The sequence below is a fragment of the Erythrolamprus reginae genome, chromosome 5, assembly GCF_031021105.1.
Source record: "Erythrolamprus reginae isolate rEryReg1 chromosome 5, rEryReg1.hap1, whole genome shotgun sequence".
Classification (NCBI taxonomy): Eukaryota; Metazoa; Chordata; class Lepidosauria; order Squamata; family Dipsadidae; genus Erythrolamprus; species Erythrolamprus reginae.
In genome coordinates, this window is record NC_091954.1 from 5,213,790 (window position 1) to 5,229,489 (window position 15,700).

The window sequence follows — 15,700 nt, forward strand, 5'->3', positions numbered from 1 at the left end:
GTTTAAAATGTTTTATTTATAGCAATAGCACTTAAGATAATAATTCTGATATAGGCAATACAAATGCAGAAAGCTGTATTGTTTTTAGCCTGTAGAGATTTATTTTATTTTTATTTATTTACTTTATTCATTCAATTTTTATGCCGCCCTTCTCCTTAGACTCAGGGCGGCTTACAACATGTTAGCAATAGCACTTTTTTTAACAGAGCCAGCCTATTGCCCCCACAATCCGGGTCCTCATACCATACATAATACCATACGTAGATTCTGCCGCACGAATCCCAGAGACCGATAAGGTTCCACAGAGTTGGCCTTCTCCGGGTCCCGTCGACTAAACAATGTCGTTTGGCGGGACCCAGGGGAAGAGCCTTCTCTGTGGCGGCCCCGACCCTATGGAACCAACTCCCCCCCAGATATCAGAGTTGCCCCCACCCTCCTTGCCTTTCATAAGCTCTTTAAAACCCACCTCTGTCGTCAGGCATGGAGGAATTGAGATATTCCCTTCCCCTAGGCTCATAAAATTTATGTATGGTATGACTGTAGGTATGACTGACCTCTTAAATTGGGGTTTTTAGATTTTTTTAAATATTAGATTTGTTTACGGTGTCTTTTTACTGTTGTTAGCCGCCCCGAGTCTGCGGAGAGGGGCGGCATACATATCTAATAGATAGATAGATAGATAGATAGATAGATAGATAGATAGATAGATAGATAGATAGATAATAAATAAATAAATAAATAAATAAATAAATAAATAAATAAATAAATAAATAAATAAGATGGCTTTACAGCCCTCTCTAAGAGGTTTACAGAGTTGGCCTATTGCTCCCAACCGTCTGGGTCCTCATTTGACTGACTTCAGAAGGATGGAGGTCACTTATTCACTTTGGTAGCAAATCCGTGAAGAATGCAGTGGAAATATAGACTGCTATTTTTCTATTATTACTGCAGCTTTTGCCCAAAGGTGGAAAAATGTAGAAACCCCACAAGACGAGTTAATACTAGAAAAAAATAACCCAATGTGCAGAAATGTCTAAATTGACCCTCAAAATTAAAGGCAAAGATGACTCACAGTTCTATGAATGTTGGAATCTCCTCTACCACTGGTTAGAAAATAGAAAAAATCCTTGCTAAGTACACTACGAACATGTAATTAAAAAAATATATATATACCTGATGAAAGCAAACAGAGCAAATAAGATAAAGGTATGAACTTCTAGACGAACCTCGGATTTCTATGTGACTTATATATTCTGCTTCTATTCTCTTTTATATGTTATTTTAAAAAGACAAATTGAATTTTGATATTAGCTGTAACTGGCTAAAGAAAATTTGCATAGTTTCGGAAGAATTTATAGATTGACCCTGTACTGGCCTATATTTTAATATGTATTTGTGATGTACTGTTTTTCTTTCTTTCTTTCTGTGTATTATATTTAACATAGAAACATAGAAGACTGACGGCAGAAAAAGACCTCATGGTCCATCTAGTCTGCCCTTATACTATTTCCTGTATTTTATCTTACAATGGATCTATGTTTATCCCAGGCATGTTTCAATTCAGTGACTGTGGATTTACCAACCACGTCTGCTGGAAGTTTGTTCCAAGGATCTACTACTCTTTCAGTGAAATAATATTTTCTCACGTTGCTTTTGATCTTTCCCCCAACTAACTTCAGATTGTGTCCCCTTGTTCTTGTGTTCACTTTCCTATTAAAAGCACTTCCCTCCTGAACCTTATTTAACCCTTTAACATATTTAAATGTTTCAATCGTGTCCCCCCTTTTCCTTCTGTTCTCCAGACTATACAGATTGAGTTCATGAAGTCTTTCCTGATATGTTTTATGCTTAAGACCTTCCACCATTCTTTTAGCCTGTCTTTGGACCCGTTCAATTTTGTCAATATCTTTTTGTAGGTGAAGTCTCCAGAACTGAACACAGTACTCCAAATGTGGTCTCACCAGCGCTCTATATAAGGGGATCACAATCTCCCTCTTCCTGCTTGTTATACCTCTAGCTATGCAGCCAAGCATCCTACTTGCTTTTCCTACCGCCCGACCACAATGCTCACCCATTCCTTTTTCCCAAGTGCATTATTTTACATTTGGAAACATTAAACTGCAGTTTCCATTGCTTTGACCATTTATCTAGTAAAGCTAAATCATTTACCATATTACAGACCCCTCCAGGAATAAACTGCAGTTTCCATTTATATTTGTAAATAAAAATTTATTTAAAAAAACAAAGACTGGATTGCTGCATATTTGTTAGCTGACCGCATCTATAAATCACCACTAACTCACCTTTATGGCCTGAAAGATTGATGTGCAGTGGAGTGACCACTTTCCCTCCTAAGGACTTCCTTCTGCGGCTACCAGGCTATCTGCATATAATCCCTCAGCCATGCCAGACTGATTTTATGACTTGCTTCTCTTGGGACTTCGCCTTGACTTGCTTCTTTGTTGTGAGGTCCACGTCATTTATCTTCAGGAGCCAATCATTCACCCTGATTGATTTAGATCGAAACACATGAGCAAGTCGACTCAATCGTACTTTCGTTTAAAGGTCACACAACTCTGTTCAGAATTCACAATCGTGGTGTACTCGTTCATTCTTAACCTTCTCGTTTTAGAATACAGTGGTACCTCATCATGCGAACTTAATTGGTTCCAGGAGGAGGTTCGTAAGGTGAAAATTTCGTAAGATGAAACAATGTTTCCCATAGGAATCAATGTAAAAGAAAATAATGTGTGCAAATCCTTCAGGAAAATCCCAAACTTTAGAAGGGAGGCGAACAGAGGGCAGGGAGGAGCACCCAAAGGGGGCGGGTGGAAGGAGCAAGGCTGGGCTAAAGGGTGAGTGGGAAGGAAGAAAGGCAAGGGGGGCGCCCCTCCCTTTTCTTTCTTCAAAAGACACCCTTTCAGTGCCTCTGCAAGCACCTTGTTCTCTGCAAAATCTTTCCCCCTCCAAGCAGCCCCTCCCTTTTCTTTCTTCAAAAGACACTCTTTCAGTGCCTGCAAGCACCCTGTTCTCCTACTTTTGTTAATGCAAAGTCTTTCCTCCTCCAAGCCGCCCCTCCCTTTTCTTTCTTCAAAAAAGGGGGAAAAAAGAAACCCCTTCATCCCAGCAGCACCTGCTTGGGTTCGTAAGGTGAAAATAGTTAGGAAGAAGAGGCAAAAAAATCTTAAACACCGGGTTCGTATCTTGAAAGGTTCGTTAGAAGAGACGTTCGTAAGATGAGGTACCACTGTATCCGATTTCTAAGCCCTTCGTTTTAACTGCACCCCGGGGTTTCTCCAAATAAGCCCAAATGTCATACCACAAAGTGAGCAGAATCATTCCATGATGTACAGCGGAAGTCTTCAAGTTTGGCAATGTTTAAGACTTATGGACTTCAACTCCCAGAATTCCCCAGCCAGCATTGCTGGCTGGAGAATTCTGGGAGTTATTTATTATTTATTTATTGGATTTGTATGCCGCCCCTCTCCGCAGACTCGGGGTGGCTAACAACAATGATAAAAAACAACATGTAACAATCCAATTTAATAAAACAACTACAAACCCTTATTATAAAAACCAAACATACACACAAACATACCATACATAACTTGTAATGGCTTAGGGGAAGGAATATCCTAACTCTCCCATGCCTGGCGACAAAGGTGGGTCTTGAGTAACTTACGAAAGAAAAGGAGGGTGGGGGCCGTTTTAATCTCTGGGGGGAGTTGATTCCAGAGGGCCGGGGCTGCCACAGAGAAGGCTCTTCCCCTGGGGCCCACCAAACGACATTGTTTAGTCGACGAGACCCGGAGAAGGCCAACTCTGTGGGACCTTATCGGTCACTGGGATTCGTGCGGTAGTAGGCGGTTCCGGATGTATTCTGGCCCAATGCCATGTAGGGCTTTAAAGGTCACGACCAACACTTTGAATTGTGACCGGAAACCGATCGGCAGCCAGTGCAGGCCGCAGAGTGTTGCAGAAACGTGGGCGAATCTAGGAAGCCCCACGATGGCTCTCGCGGTCGCATTCTGCATGATCTGAAGTTTCCGAACACTTTTCAAAGGTAGCCCCATGTAGAGAGCGTTGCAGTAATCGAACCTCGAGGTGATAAGGGCATGAGTTGAAGTCCATGAGTCTTAAAGTTGCCAAGTTTGGGGATGCCTGATATACAGTCATTCTCTTTGAACAAAAATCCCCCTTCTTGCAAGATTCAACAGACTGTTGTGGTTGGCTCGCCGCCAAGCTCTCTGGCCATGGACTTTGAGCCTGATGAGCTGGAGCCCTCTGGGCATGGCCGGCCTGTGTGGCTGCAGGGGGAGTCAGAGAGCGAGCCAGAGGAAGGGGGAGAGTCTGGGGGCGAGGAGCCTGCATAGGCTATAGATCCCCCAACTGGGGCTTTGCCAGGGTCTGAGGATGAGGAAATAAGGGACCCAATCTTGAATGCCCGGGTAAGAAGAATGAGGGACAGACAGGAGCAGTTAAGGAAGATCAGGAAAAGGAAGTAAGCACAGCTGTGCATAGTCAGCACTCCCTGAGAATATTTAAGAGGAAGGGTTTTGAGAGTGCTCTTTGCAAGCAGTCAACGTTCAAGACTTCGGAAGAGAAACAGCCCGTGAAGAGTATTCTGTCTGACAAATTTAGATTAATTATTGGTCAGTTATAGGGTTTAAATTCTTGTGACTGACTGCTGGCTGAGAAGCAAGAGTCTGCATTGGTTGCCGATCAGTTTCCGGTCACAATTCAAAGTGTTGGTTATGACCTATAAAGCCCTTCATGGCACCGGAACCAGATTATCTCAGGGACCGCCTTCTGCTGCACGAATCCCAGCGACCAGTTAGGTCCCACAGAGGGGGCCTTCTCTGGGTCCCATCAACTAAACAATGTCACTTGGTGGGACCCAGGGAAAGAGCCTTCTCTGTGGCGGCCCCGGCCCTCTGGAACCAACTCCCCCCAGAGATTAGAATTGCCCCCACCCTCGTTGCCTTTCGTAAGCTGCTTAAAACCCACCTCTGCTGCCAGGCATGGGGGAATTGAGATACTCTTTCCCCCTAGGCCTTTACAATTTTATGCATGGTATGTCTGTACGTATGTTTGGGTTTATAATAAGGGTTTTTAACTGTTTTAGTATTAGATTATTATTATTATATGCTGTTTTATTGCTGTTGTTAGCCACCCCGAGTCTGCGGAGAGGGGCGGCATACAAATCCAATAAATAAATGAATGAATGAATGAATGAATGAATGAATGAAATGAATGAATGAATGAATGAATGAATGAATGAATGAATGAATAAATAAATAAATAAATAAGAAAGAGTGTGGGAGTCGTTCTCTTATCAATTTGGCCTCAAGCCCGGATTCTGGCAAAGGCAGAGGCTTTGTTTAATGCAGCATTTGTGAAGTAACAGATGTCTCATAAAAAATAACTTTGTTTTGTCTAAAAAAACCCCTGTGTGTTTGAGTTTACATTTTGGGAACTAATTATCGGCTGGCTGCTGTGCAGGACACAGACCATCCAACATCTTCTTCTAACATTGGCACATCTTAAAAATTTCTCCATTTATTTTGCCATCTTTGGCAATCCAAGATGCAGCCAACATTTTAGCTATTCAATTCCTTTTGGACACTGATAGGTAAATAGGCTTCATATTTATGTGCTCCTGGTAAATGTAATTCCAACTACCCTTATGATTCTTCATGAATTTGTTTACATATGAAGAGTTTCACATATCTGTCATGGTTGGCTCTGGCCCAGCTCCTGCCCCAGGGAATGTGGAGGTGGATGCAGGGGAAACTTCAACATGTCACAGGCCTGTGTTATTGCCGACAGAATCAGTTCAGAGTTTAGTTTCCTCGGACGAAGAAGAAGGTGGGAGTGACTCGGCAGAGGGGGGCTTGGCACACAGCCCAGGCAGTCACTCTCCCTTATCTTCCGTTGATTCAGATGATGACGTTTTGGACCCACGCAAGCGCAGAATTATGCGTAGAGGAGACCAAGTAAGGACATATTACAGGAAATAAGAGTGGCCACCTGTGTTTGGGTGGGGCTCCAGTAATTAGGGCTGCTGCTATAAATAGCAGCATGTGGGTTTGGCCGTTGTGGAAGAATATCTGATTGGAGTTCGTCAGGAATCTTGTGTTGTTGGACTTTGTTGCTTTTTCACACCTTTGAAACCAAAGCAGAGCAACGTGTGTGTGTGTCTCACTTCATTGGAAGAAGAAGGGGTGTGAAGTTTCTTCACAGCTGCTAGCTAAGTACTTAATGACTGATTAAGGCACTGGTACAGACTACCCGGTTGTTTTGGGACGAGTGCTCTTTGCAATACAAAAAGAGTGCTTTGTTTATTTTGAATTTTGTGATAAAGAACATTGTTTTGAATTTTCAAATGTGTGTGTGTCTGAAATTTGTACCCTTGAATTTTCGGGAGGCTCCTATCAGAGAGCCCAACAGAACACATATCAAAAATGACAAGAGATTATTACGATGTATCAGTATTCTCTTGCTTCGCATGTACACCAAGAACTTCTGCACCGGAGACAAATTTGATATAAAAGTATTTCATTCACATAAAGCATTCAAAGTATACCTTAATCGTCCATCCGCAATACTTCCTTTATCGACTTTGGTAACAAAAATTCCACAGTCTCCAGGAAGGTATGGTTCATTCACTCCTTCAGCCACATCGAAACCAAGAGCCTTCAAATCCATATCCTCCTAGAAGATACAAATGCAACACATTATTATTATTATTATTATTATTATTATTATTATTATTATTATTATTTATTAGATTTGTATGCCGCCCCTCTCCGTAGACTCGGGGCGGCTCACAGCATACAATAAAACAATTCATGACAAATCTAATAGATTTTTTAAAAAAACATTTAAAAACCCCATTAATAAACCAGACATACACACAGACATATCATACATAAATAATATAGGCCCGGGGGAGAGGGGGGGAATGCCTCAATTCCCCCATGCCTGACGGCAGAGGTGAGTTTTAAGGAGTTTACGGAAGGCAAGGAGGGTGGGGGCAGTTCTAATCTCTGGGGGAGAGCTGGTTCCAGAGAGTCGGGGCCGTCACAGAGAAGGCTCTTCCCCTGGGACCCACTAGATGACATTGTTTAGTCGACGGGACCCGGAGAAGGCCGACTCTGTGGGACCTAATCGGTCGCTGGGATTCATGTGGCAGAAGGCGGTCCTGGAGATATTCTGGTCCGGTGCCATGAAGGGCTTTATAGGCCATAACCAACACTTTGAATTGTGACCGGAAACTGATCGGCAACCAATGCAGACTGCAGAGTGTTGGTGTAACATGGGCATATTTGGGGAAGCCCATGACTGCTCTCGCAGCTGCATTCTGCACGATCTGAAGTTTCCGAACACTTTTCAAAGGCAGCCCCATATAGAGAGCGTTGCAGTAGTCGAACCTCGAGGTGATGAGGGCATGAGTGACTGTGAGCAATGAGTCCCGGTCCAAATAGGGCCGCAACTGGTGCACCAGGCGAACCTGGGCAAACGTCCCCCTCGCCACAGCTGGAAGATGGTTCTCTAATGTGAGCCGTCATATCACCTTTAGTGATTTTGTACTAAAGATATACAAGCCCAGGTGAGATGTCGTTTTCCATCCTATCTCTATTTGCTGGAAAGTCCCAAGGAACAGAGCTCTATTGCCAGCCTGTGACCATGGACGTCAACTTACCCTGTCTTTCTCAAACTCTACAACTTCTGTTTCCCACTCCATCGAATCCGTATCGATAGCGGAATCGTGGGAGCTGTGAGCCATCAGCTGTCGAAACCTTGCCTCTTTTTCCAACTGATTTTCCATCTTCTCTCTGTGGAAAGTTGAACACCACAATCAAGTTGAACATCACAATCAAGATTAAGGGACAGCTTTTTTTCTTCTTCTCACCCTTACATGCTCCTCTACTCGCAACACAATACTTTACGCACCCAGACTTGAAATCCTGAGCTTAGAAAGCTTAGAACTACGTCGCCTTTGGCACGAACTAAGTACAGTATAGCTCATAAAATTATCTGCTACAACGTCCTACTTGTCAACGACGACTTCGGCTTCAACGACAACAATACACGAGCACACAACAGACACAAACTCAAATTGAACAGACACAAACTTGACGGTAGAAAATACGACGTTAGCAACAGAGTGGTTAATGCCTGGAACTCACTACCTGACTCTGAAGTTTCGCCACCAAACCCCCCAAAATTTACCGTTAGACCAGTGTTTCCCAACCTTGGCAACTTGAAGATATCTGGACTTCAACTCCCAAAATTCCCCAGCCAGCATCTGCTGGCTGGGGAATTCTGGGAGTTGAAGTCCAAATATCTTCAAGTTGCCAAGTTTGGGAAACACTGCTTTACACTATCCACTGTTGACCTCACCCGATTCCTAAGAGGTCAGCAAGGGGCGTGCATAAATGCACCAGCGTGCCTACCATCCCTGTCTAATTGTTCCCTCTTATCAGTACCCATCTTATTTATATAAACAATATTATATCTATGTATATAACAAATATGTAAATAAAATAAAATAAAAGCTCTGTCTGGATGACATATAAACAACGTTATATCTATGTATTTGAATGGCAGGAAACTGGCCGGGCCTTCGTGCCGCTCTCAAATTTCCTGGGAAATTTTTCCGGGCTCGGGTTCTTAAATAGAAAATGGTTCTTAAGTAGAGGCAAAAAAATCTTGAACACCAGGTTCTTATCTGGAAAAGTTCTTAAGTACAGGCGTTCTTAAGTAGAGGTACCACTGTATGTCTGTTCTGGAAGCTATCATTTCTGTTTGCTTCAACTGCCACATATTTTTGCCTGGGAAATTGAGAGGGCTTTTTTGTTGTTGTTGTTGTTGTCGTTGTTGGAGCTGTAGAAACTTAGCCATAACAAAATTCTTTACTCAAGGACAAATGTTCCTGCACCTGCGTGGAGACTTTTAACTAGTTGAGTGGGAAGATCGTATCAGGAAAGACTTCATGAACTCAATCTGTATAGTCTGGAGGACAGAAGGAAAAGGGGGGACATGATCGAAACATTTAAATATGTGAAAGGGTTAAATAAGGTCCAGGAGGGAAGTGTTTTTAATAGGAAAGTGAACACAAGAACAAGGGGACACAATCTGAAATTAGTTGGGGGAAAGATCAGAAGCAACATGAGAAAATATTATTTGACTGAAAGAGTAGTAGATCCTTGGAACAAACTTCCAGCAGATGTGGTTGGTAAATCCACAGTCACTGAATTGAGTTCATTAAGTCTTTCCTGATACGTTTTTTGCTTAAGACCTTCCACCATTCTTGTAGCCCGTCTTTGGACCTGTTCAATTTTGTCAATATCTTTTTGTAGGTCAGGTCTCCAGAACTGACCACATTTGGAATACAGTGATACCTTGTCTTACAAACTTAATTGGTTCCTGGACAAGGTTCTTAAGGTGAAAAGTTTGTAAGACGAAACAATATTTCCCATAGGAATCAATGGAAAAGCGATTAATGCGTGGAAGCCCAAAACTCACCTCTTTTGCCAGCCGAAGCCCCCATTTTTGCACTGCTGGGATACCCCGGAGGCTCCCCTCAATGGGAAACTCCACCTCCGGACTTCTGTGTTTTTGCAATGCTCCGATTTCACTGAGGCTCCTCTCGCTGGGAAACCCCACCTCCGCACTTCCGTTGCCAGCGAAGCGCCCGTTTTTGCGTTGCTGGGATTTCCCTGTTGGGATTCCCCTGCAGCATCACAAAAACACGGAAGTCCAGAGGTGGGGTTTCCCATGGAGGGGAGCCTCAGGGAAATCCCAACAGCACAAAAACGGGTGCTTCGCTGGCAACGAAAGTCCAGAGGTGGGGCATCCCAGCAGTGGTGGTGGGTTTTTAAGGTAAAAATAGTTTGTAAGGAGAGGCAAAAAAATCTTAAACCCCAGGTTTGTATCTCGAAAAGTTTGTATCACAAGGCGTTTGTAAGACGAGGTATCACTGTACTGTGTTCAGTTCTGGAGACCTCACCTACAAAAAGATATTGACAAAATTGAACGGGTCCAAAGACGGGCTACAAGAATGGTGGAAGGTCTTAAGCATCAAACGTATCAGGAAAGACTTCATGGACTCAATCTGTATAGTCTGGAGGACAGAAGGAAAAGGGGGGAGAGGATCGAAACATTTAAATATGTGAAAGGGTTAAATAAGGTCCAGGAGGGAAGTGTTTTTAATAGGAAAGTGAACACAAGAACAAGGGGACACAATCTGAAGTTAGTTGGGGGAAAGATCAAAAGCAACGTGAGAAAATAGTATTTTACTGAAAGAGTAGCAGATGCTTGGAACAAACTTCCAGCAGACGTGGTTGGTAAATCCACAGTCACTGAATTTAAACCTGCCTGGGATAAACATATATCCATTGTAAGTTAAAATATAGGAAATAGTATAAGGGCAGACTAGATGGACCATGAGGTCTTTTTCTGCTCTCAGTCTTCTATGTTTCTAAGATTTGATTGTGATGAGCTTGTGGGTGTGAAGGCAGGGTTGTGAACTTTCAACTGGGTGGGGGAACCCTGGAAGCTTTCAGAATCGGGTTTCCCCCAAAGATGGCAAGAATGACACCTCTAATAAGTGTGAACTTTGAGGAACCTCTGGGGTGTTTCTGGAATCCTGACATTTTTATTAATATTGCTTCTTCACTGCTTATTTGACCCCTATGACAATCATTAAGTGTCGTACCACATGATTCTTGACAAATGTATATTTTATTTTATGTACACTGAGAGCATATGCACCAAGACAAATTCCTTGTGTGTCCAATCACACTTGGCCAATAAAAATTCTATTCTATTCTATTCTATGAAGCACCCGACCCTATTCCAACGGGAAAGAAAGAGCCGACACAGAGGGCGCAAAGAATTTTCTACAACGCACTTCAGTTCCTTCAATTCACGTCCGGCGTCGTTCTTCTGTTTCCGCATGTCATCCAGGTTACGAAGAGCCTCCGCCAAGTCACTCACGGCTCGGTCTCTTTCCCGCCTCAGGTTATCACACAAAGTCCTTCAAGGAAACCGGAACACAATGTGAGAGGGGTGGAAGGGTTACACAGGAGTCCGTTCCCTCTTCCCCTAGGATAGAATACAGACTCACAACCGTTACTTTTTGTAACCGTTGGAAGTTACAACGGCACTGAAGAAAAGGAACTTGGGGGCTCTTTCGATAGTTTATGAGTTTTGCAGAATTCCCCCCCACCTCCCCGATCAAAATCAGAGGCTTGGTAACTGACTCATATTTATTTATTTTTCTTTAAAAACAATAATGACCAATAAATGCGATGCATGGCGCGATTGGTTGATTGGTTAATATATTGGGTTTTTAGCTGTAGTTTTTTAATGTTTTAGATTTGTTTTATAGGCTTTGTTTTTACACTGTATCCTGTGAGCTGCCCTGAGTTTTTTTAATTAATTCATTCATTCATTCATTCATTCATTCATTTATTTATTTGATTTGATTTATATGCTGCCCCTCTCCGTAGACTTTGGAGAAGGGCGGCATACAAATATAATGAATGAATGAATGAATTAATTAATTAATTAATTAATTAATGATTTGATTTATATGCTGCCCCTCTCCGTAGACTTTGGAGAAGGGCGGCATACAAATATAATGAATGAATGAATGAATGAATGTATGAATGAATGAATGAATGAATGAATGAATGAATGAATGAATGAATAAATAAATATATATACTTTTAGTAATTCTGCACTGGTTCATAACAAAGAAAGAAAAATAAACAGTCACACATCTGTATTTCCTCACAATACTTTCATTTAAGAATTATTTCTTTAGCTCGATAATCAATATACACTGCTCAAAAATAATAAAGGGAACACTTAAGCCACACAATATAACTCCAAGTAAATCAAACTTCTGTGTCCTCGGAGAGGGCGGCATACAAATCTAATAAATTATTATTACTATTATTATTATTATTATTATTATTATTATTATTATTATTATTATTATTATTATTATATACTTAGAATTAAATGGTATATATTGGATGTTCAGTAATAGTAATGTATCTCTTTGAGGCACGGAGAGGCCAGGCACCCTAACCCAAACCCTTGACGTCAGTGATGTCAAGTTGTCCACCTTTAAGCCAGTCACATGACCTTTAAGCCACCAGTCACGTGATCAACACTGGCCACATGCCTGGCAAGCCACACCCACAAAATAAGCCACGCCCACAGTGTGGTAATAAAATTTTTTTTTGCAGCCCTTCACTGGTCGTAAGTCACAAAAACTGTTTCCTCCCACCCGTGCTTTCAAAAGTGCAATTCCCATCTTCCTGCATAGTTAAAACCCATTTTTGAGACAAATGTATGGTGGGCATACCGTATGCTCTCTCGTTCTGAAACGATTTTATCCCGTTCCTGGAAGGCCCAGTCTCGCCTGCACTTGGCTACTTCCGCCTCCTGCATTGCTTCTTTTAACTCCTGTGACATGGCCTCGTATTGCTTCCGAAGCATTTCTATTTCTTTGTTCGCTCTTTCTATATCCAGCGTAGCCGAATCTTGGATCTAAGACAGTAGAACAAGGGATTCCGTTCACAGAATCAGAAGCAACCACAAGACCATACGGGAATGGGCGTGCAAAGCTGAGGATGGGAGGACTTTAATTATAAGAAAGAAAGAAAGAAAGAAAGAAAGAAAGAAAGAAAGAAAGAAAGAAAGAAAAAAGGAAGGGAGGGAGGAAGGAATGGAGGAAGGAAGGAAGGAAGATAGGAGGAATGGAGGAAGGAAGGAAGGAAGGAAGGAAGGAAGGAAGGAAAAAGAAAGAAAGAAAGAAAGAAGGAAGGAATGGAGGAAGGAGGGAAGGAAGATAGGAGGAATGGAGGAAGGAAGGAAGGAAGGAAGGATGGAAGGAAAAAGAAAGAAAGAAAGAAAGAAAGAAGGAAGGAAGGAAGGAAGGAAAAAGAAAGAAAGAAAGAAAGAAAGAAAGAAAGATAGGAGGAATGGAGGAAGGAAGGAAGGAAGGATGGAAGGAAAAAGAAAGAAAGAAAGAAAGAAGGAAGGAAGGAAGATAGGAGGAATGGAGGAAGGAAGGAAGGATGGAAGGAAAAAGAAAGAAAGAAAGAAGGAAGGAAGGAAAAAGAAAGAAAGAAAGAAATTAAAAACATTCTGACAACATTGTTTAAAATGTATGTATGGATGTGATCGATTAATTTTAAATATTGGGGTTTTAAGATAGTTTTTTAAATGTAGATATTATTGTAGATTTCTAACGTGTTTTGCATAAATAATGCGGTCAGCCAGCCTGAGTGTCAGAAGGGAGGCATAGAAATCAAATAAATAAACAAATAAATACATATATACATACATATATAGATACATACCCTCCAAAATCCAGGGGAAAGATACAGCAAAATCCCCATTCCCTCCCCACTCTGAGACCAGCCAGGGGTGGTATTTGCCAACGGTTCTCCAAACTACTTAAAATTTCCACCACCGGTTCTCCAGAACCTTTCAGAACCTGCTGGGTTTCACCCCCTGTTCCAAGGGAACAGAATCCCACATTGCAATTTCAAACAGAGGAACATTGCTACCACGGTAGTGCAGAAATTTTGGAAATAAGTGCAACAGGACATTAGTAGGATGTAAAATATACGATGGACAATTACAAAGGAAATGGCAGTACTAATCAAAAGGAACGAGATGGGAGAATTTAGAGAAATAAAAGAAGTTGTGATAGACTTGGTTGGTCAATCCACAGTCACTGAATTTAAACATGCCTGGGATAAACATAGATCCATCCTAAGATAAAATACAGGAAATAGTATAAGGGCAGAATAGATGGACCATGAGGTCTTTTTCTGCCATCAGTCTTCTATGTTTCTATGTTTTTTAATATGTTTCCATGTTTCTATGTTTTTTAATATGTTTCTATGTTTCTGTGTTTCTATGTAAAGCTCTCAGGTGGTAATAGTCCTAGGCTGGAAGGATGTGACAAAATGGACAATACAAAATTGGTATCGGTACATGGTGGATCATAGAAACATAGAAACATAGAAGACTGACGGCAGAAAAAGACCTCATGGTCCATCTAGTCTGCCCTTCTACTATTTCCTGTATTTTATCTTAGGATGGATCTATGTTTATCCCAGGCATGTTTAAATTCAGTTACTGTGGATTTACCAACCACGTCTGCTGGAAGTTTGTTCCAAGGATCTACTACTCTTTCAGTAAAATAATATTTTCTCATGTTGCCTTTGATCTTTCCCCCAACTAACTTCAGATTGTGTCCCCTTGTTCTTGTGTTCACTTTCCTATTAAAAACACTTCCCTCCTGGACCTTATTTAACCCTTTAACATATTTAAATGTTTCGATCATGTCCCCCCTTTTCCTTCTGTCCTCCAGACTATACAGATTGAGTTCATTAAGTCTTTCCTGATACGTTTTATGCTTAAGACCTTCCACCATTCTTGTAGCCCATCTTTGGACCCGTTCAATTTTGTCAATATCTTTTTGTAGGTGAGGTCTCCAGAACTGAACACAGGATTCCAAATGTTGTCTCACCAGCGCTCTATATAATGGGATCACAATCTCCCTCTTCCTGCTTGTTATACCTCTAGCTATGCAGCCAAGCATCCTACTTGCTTTCTCATGTTTCTATGTTTCCATATTTCTATGTTTCTACGTTTCTACGTTTCTATGTTTCTACGTTTCTATGTAAAGCGCTCAGGCGGTAAGAGTCCTAGGCTGGAAGGATGCGACAAAATGGACAATACAAAATTGGTATCGGTACATGGTGGATCATATTCAGTTTGAGATTATGGATAAGAAGATGAATTCGGCCACTGAAATTAATCTGCGGGAACCGATGGGACGATGGGACAAGGTAAGAGGATATATGGTTAGTAGCATTCGAGACCAAGGTACAAAGAATAAATTAGAATTATATTATAATATATAAATAGATACTGTATATTGCTCTTGAGTTAAAATGGTCCATAGAAAATATGCCCCGACCTTGGTGGAGGGATATGAATTTTCTTTGTTGAGCATTGAGCACATTGTTGTTATGTGTTGTGTGAATGTTTTATTATTATTATTAATAAAGGTGAACGTTGTTACCTGGCGAGCTTGATAGTATTCTCTTAACAGATGGTCTCTCTGGATGATGGCTTCCGTCCTCTCCTTCCTGGCGACGTCCCTCTCTTCCTTCATGGTCTCGATGTCCTTACACGCCTGGTCCAGCTCCTTCTTGGCCTCTGCCTTGCCCTTCACTTCGTGGCAGTATTTCTCCAAGAGCTCGTTCCTTTCACAGATGGCTCGGTCTCGTTCCACCAGGGCAGAATTCAGCTCCTGAAACGGAGGGAAGCCTTAGAGAGGAGGGATGGCCAACCTATGGGGCCATATCTGCTGGCATGCAAGCCATTGCCCTAGCTCAGCTCCAACGTGCATGAGTGTGCCGGCCAGCTGATTTTTGGCTCGCACAGGGGCTCTGGGAGGACATTTTTGGCTTCCAGAGAGCCTCCAGGGGGATGGAGAGGGCATTTTTACCCTCCCCTGGCTCCAGGAAAGCCTTTGGAGCCTGGGTAGGGTGAAACATGAGCCTCTGGGGCCACCAGAAGTTGGGGAACAGGTTGTTTCCTGCCTCCAGGGGGCCTCCAGGGGTGGGGGAATTTAATTAATTTAATCTAATTAATT

The 15,700-nt window shown here is 42.0% G+C and overlaps 1 protein-coding gene across 1 annotated transcript in view; it reads right to left on the bottom strand.

Moving 5' to 3' along the window:
• The window catches only part of DLG5 (discs large MAGUK scaffold protein 5), a 149,353-nt gene that overhangs the window by 61,648 nt on the left and 72,005 nt on the right, over nt 1-15,700 (bottom strand). Inside the window, 6 exon segments of the mRNA XM_070751994.1 lie at nt 2,304-2,506; nt 6,587-6,714; nt 7,706-7,838; nt 10,919-11,044; nt 12,386-12,570; nt 15,125-15,355. Of these exon segments, the coding sequence (XP_070608095.1) occupies nt 2,304-2,506; nt 6,587-6,714; nt 7,706-7,838; nt 10,919-11,044; nt 12,386-12,570; nt 15,125-15,355 (1,006 nt within the window).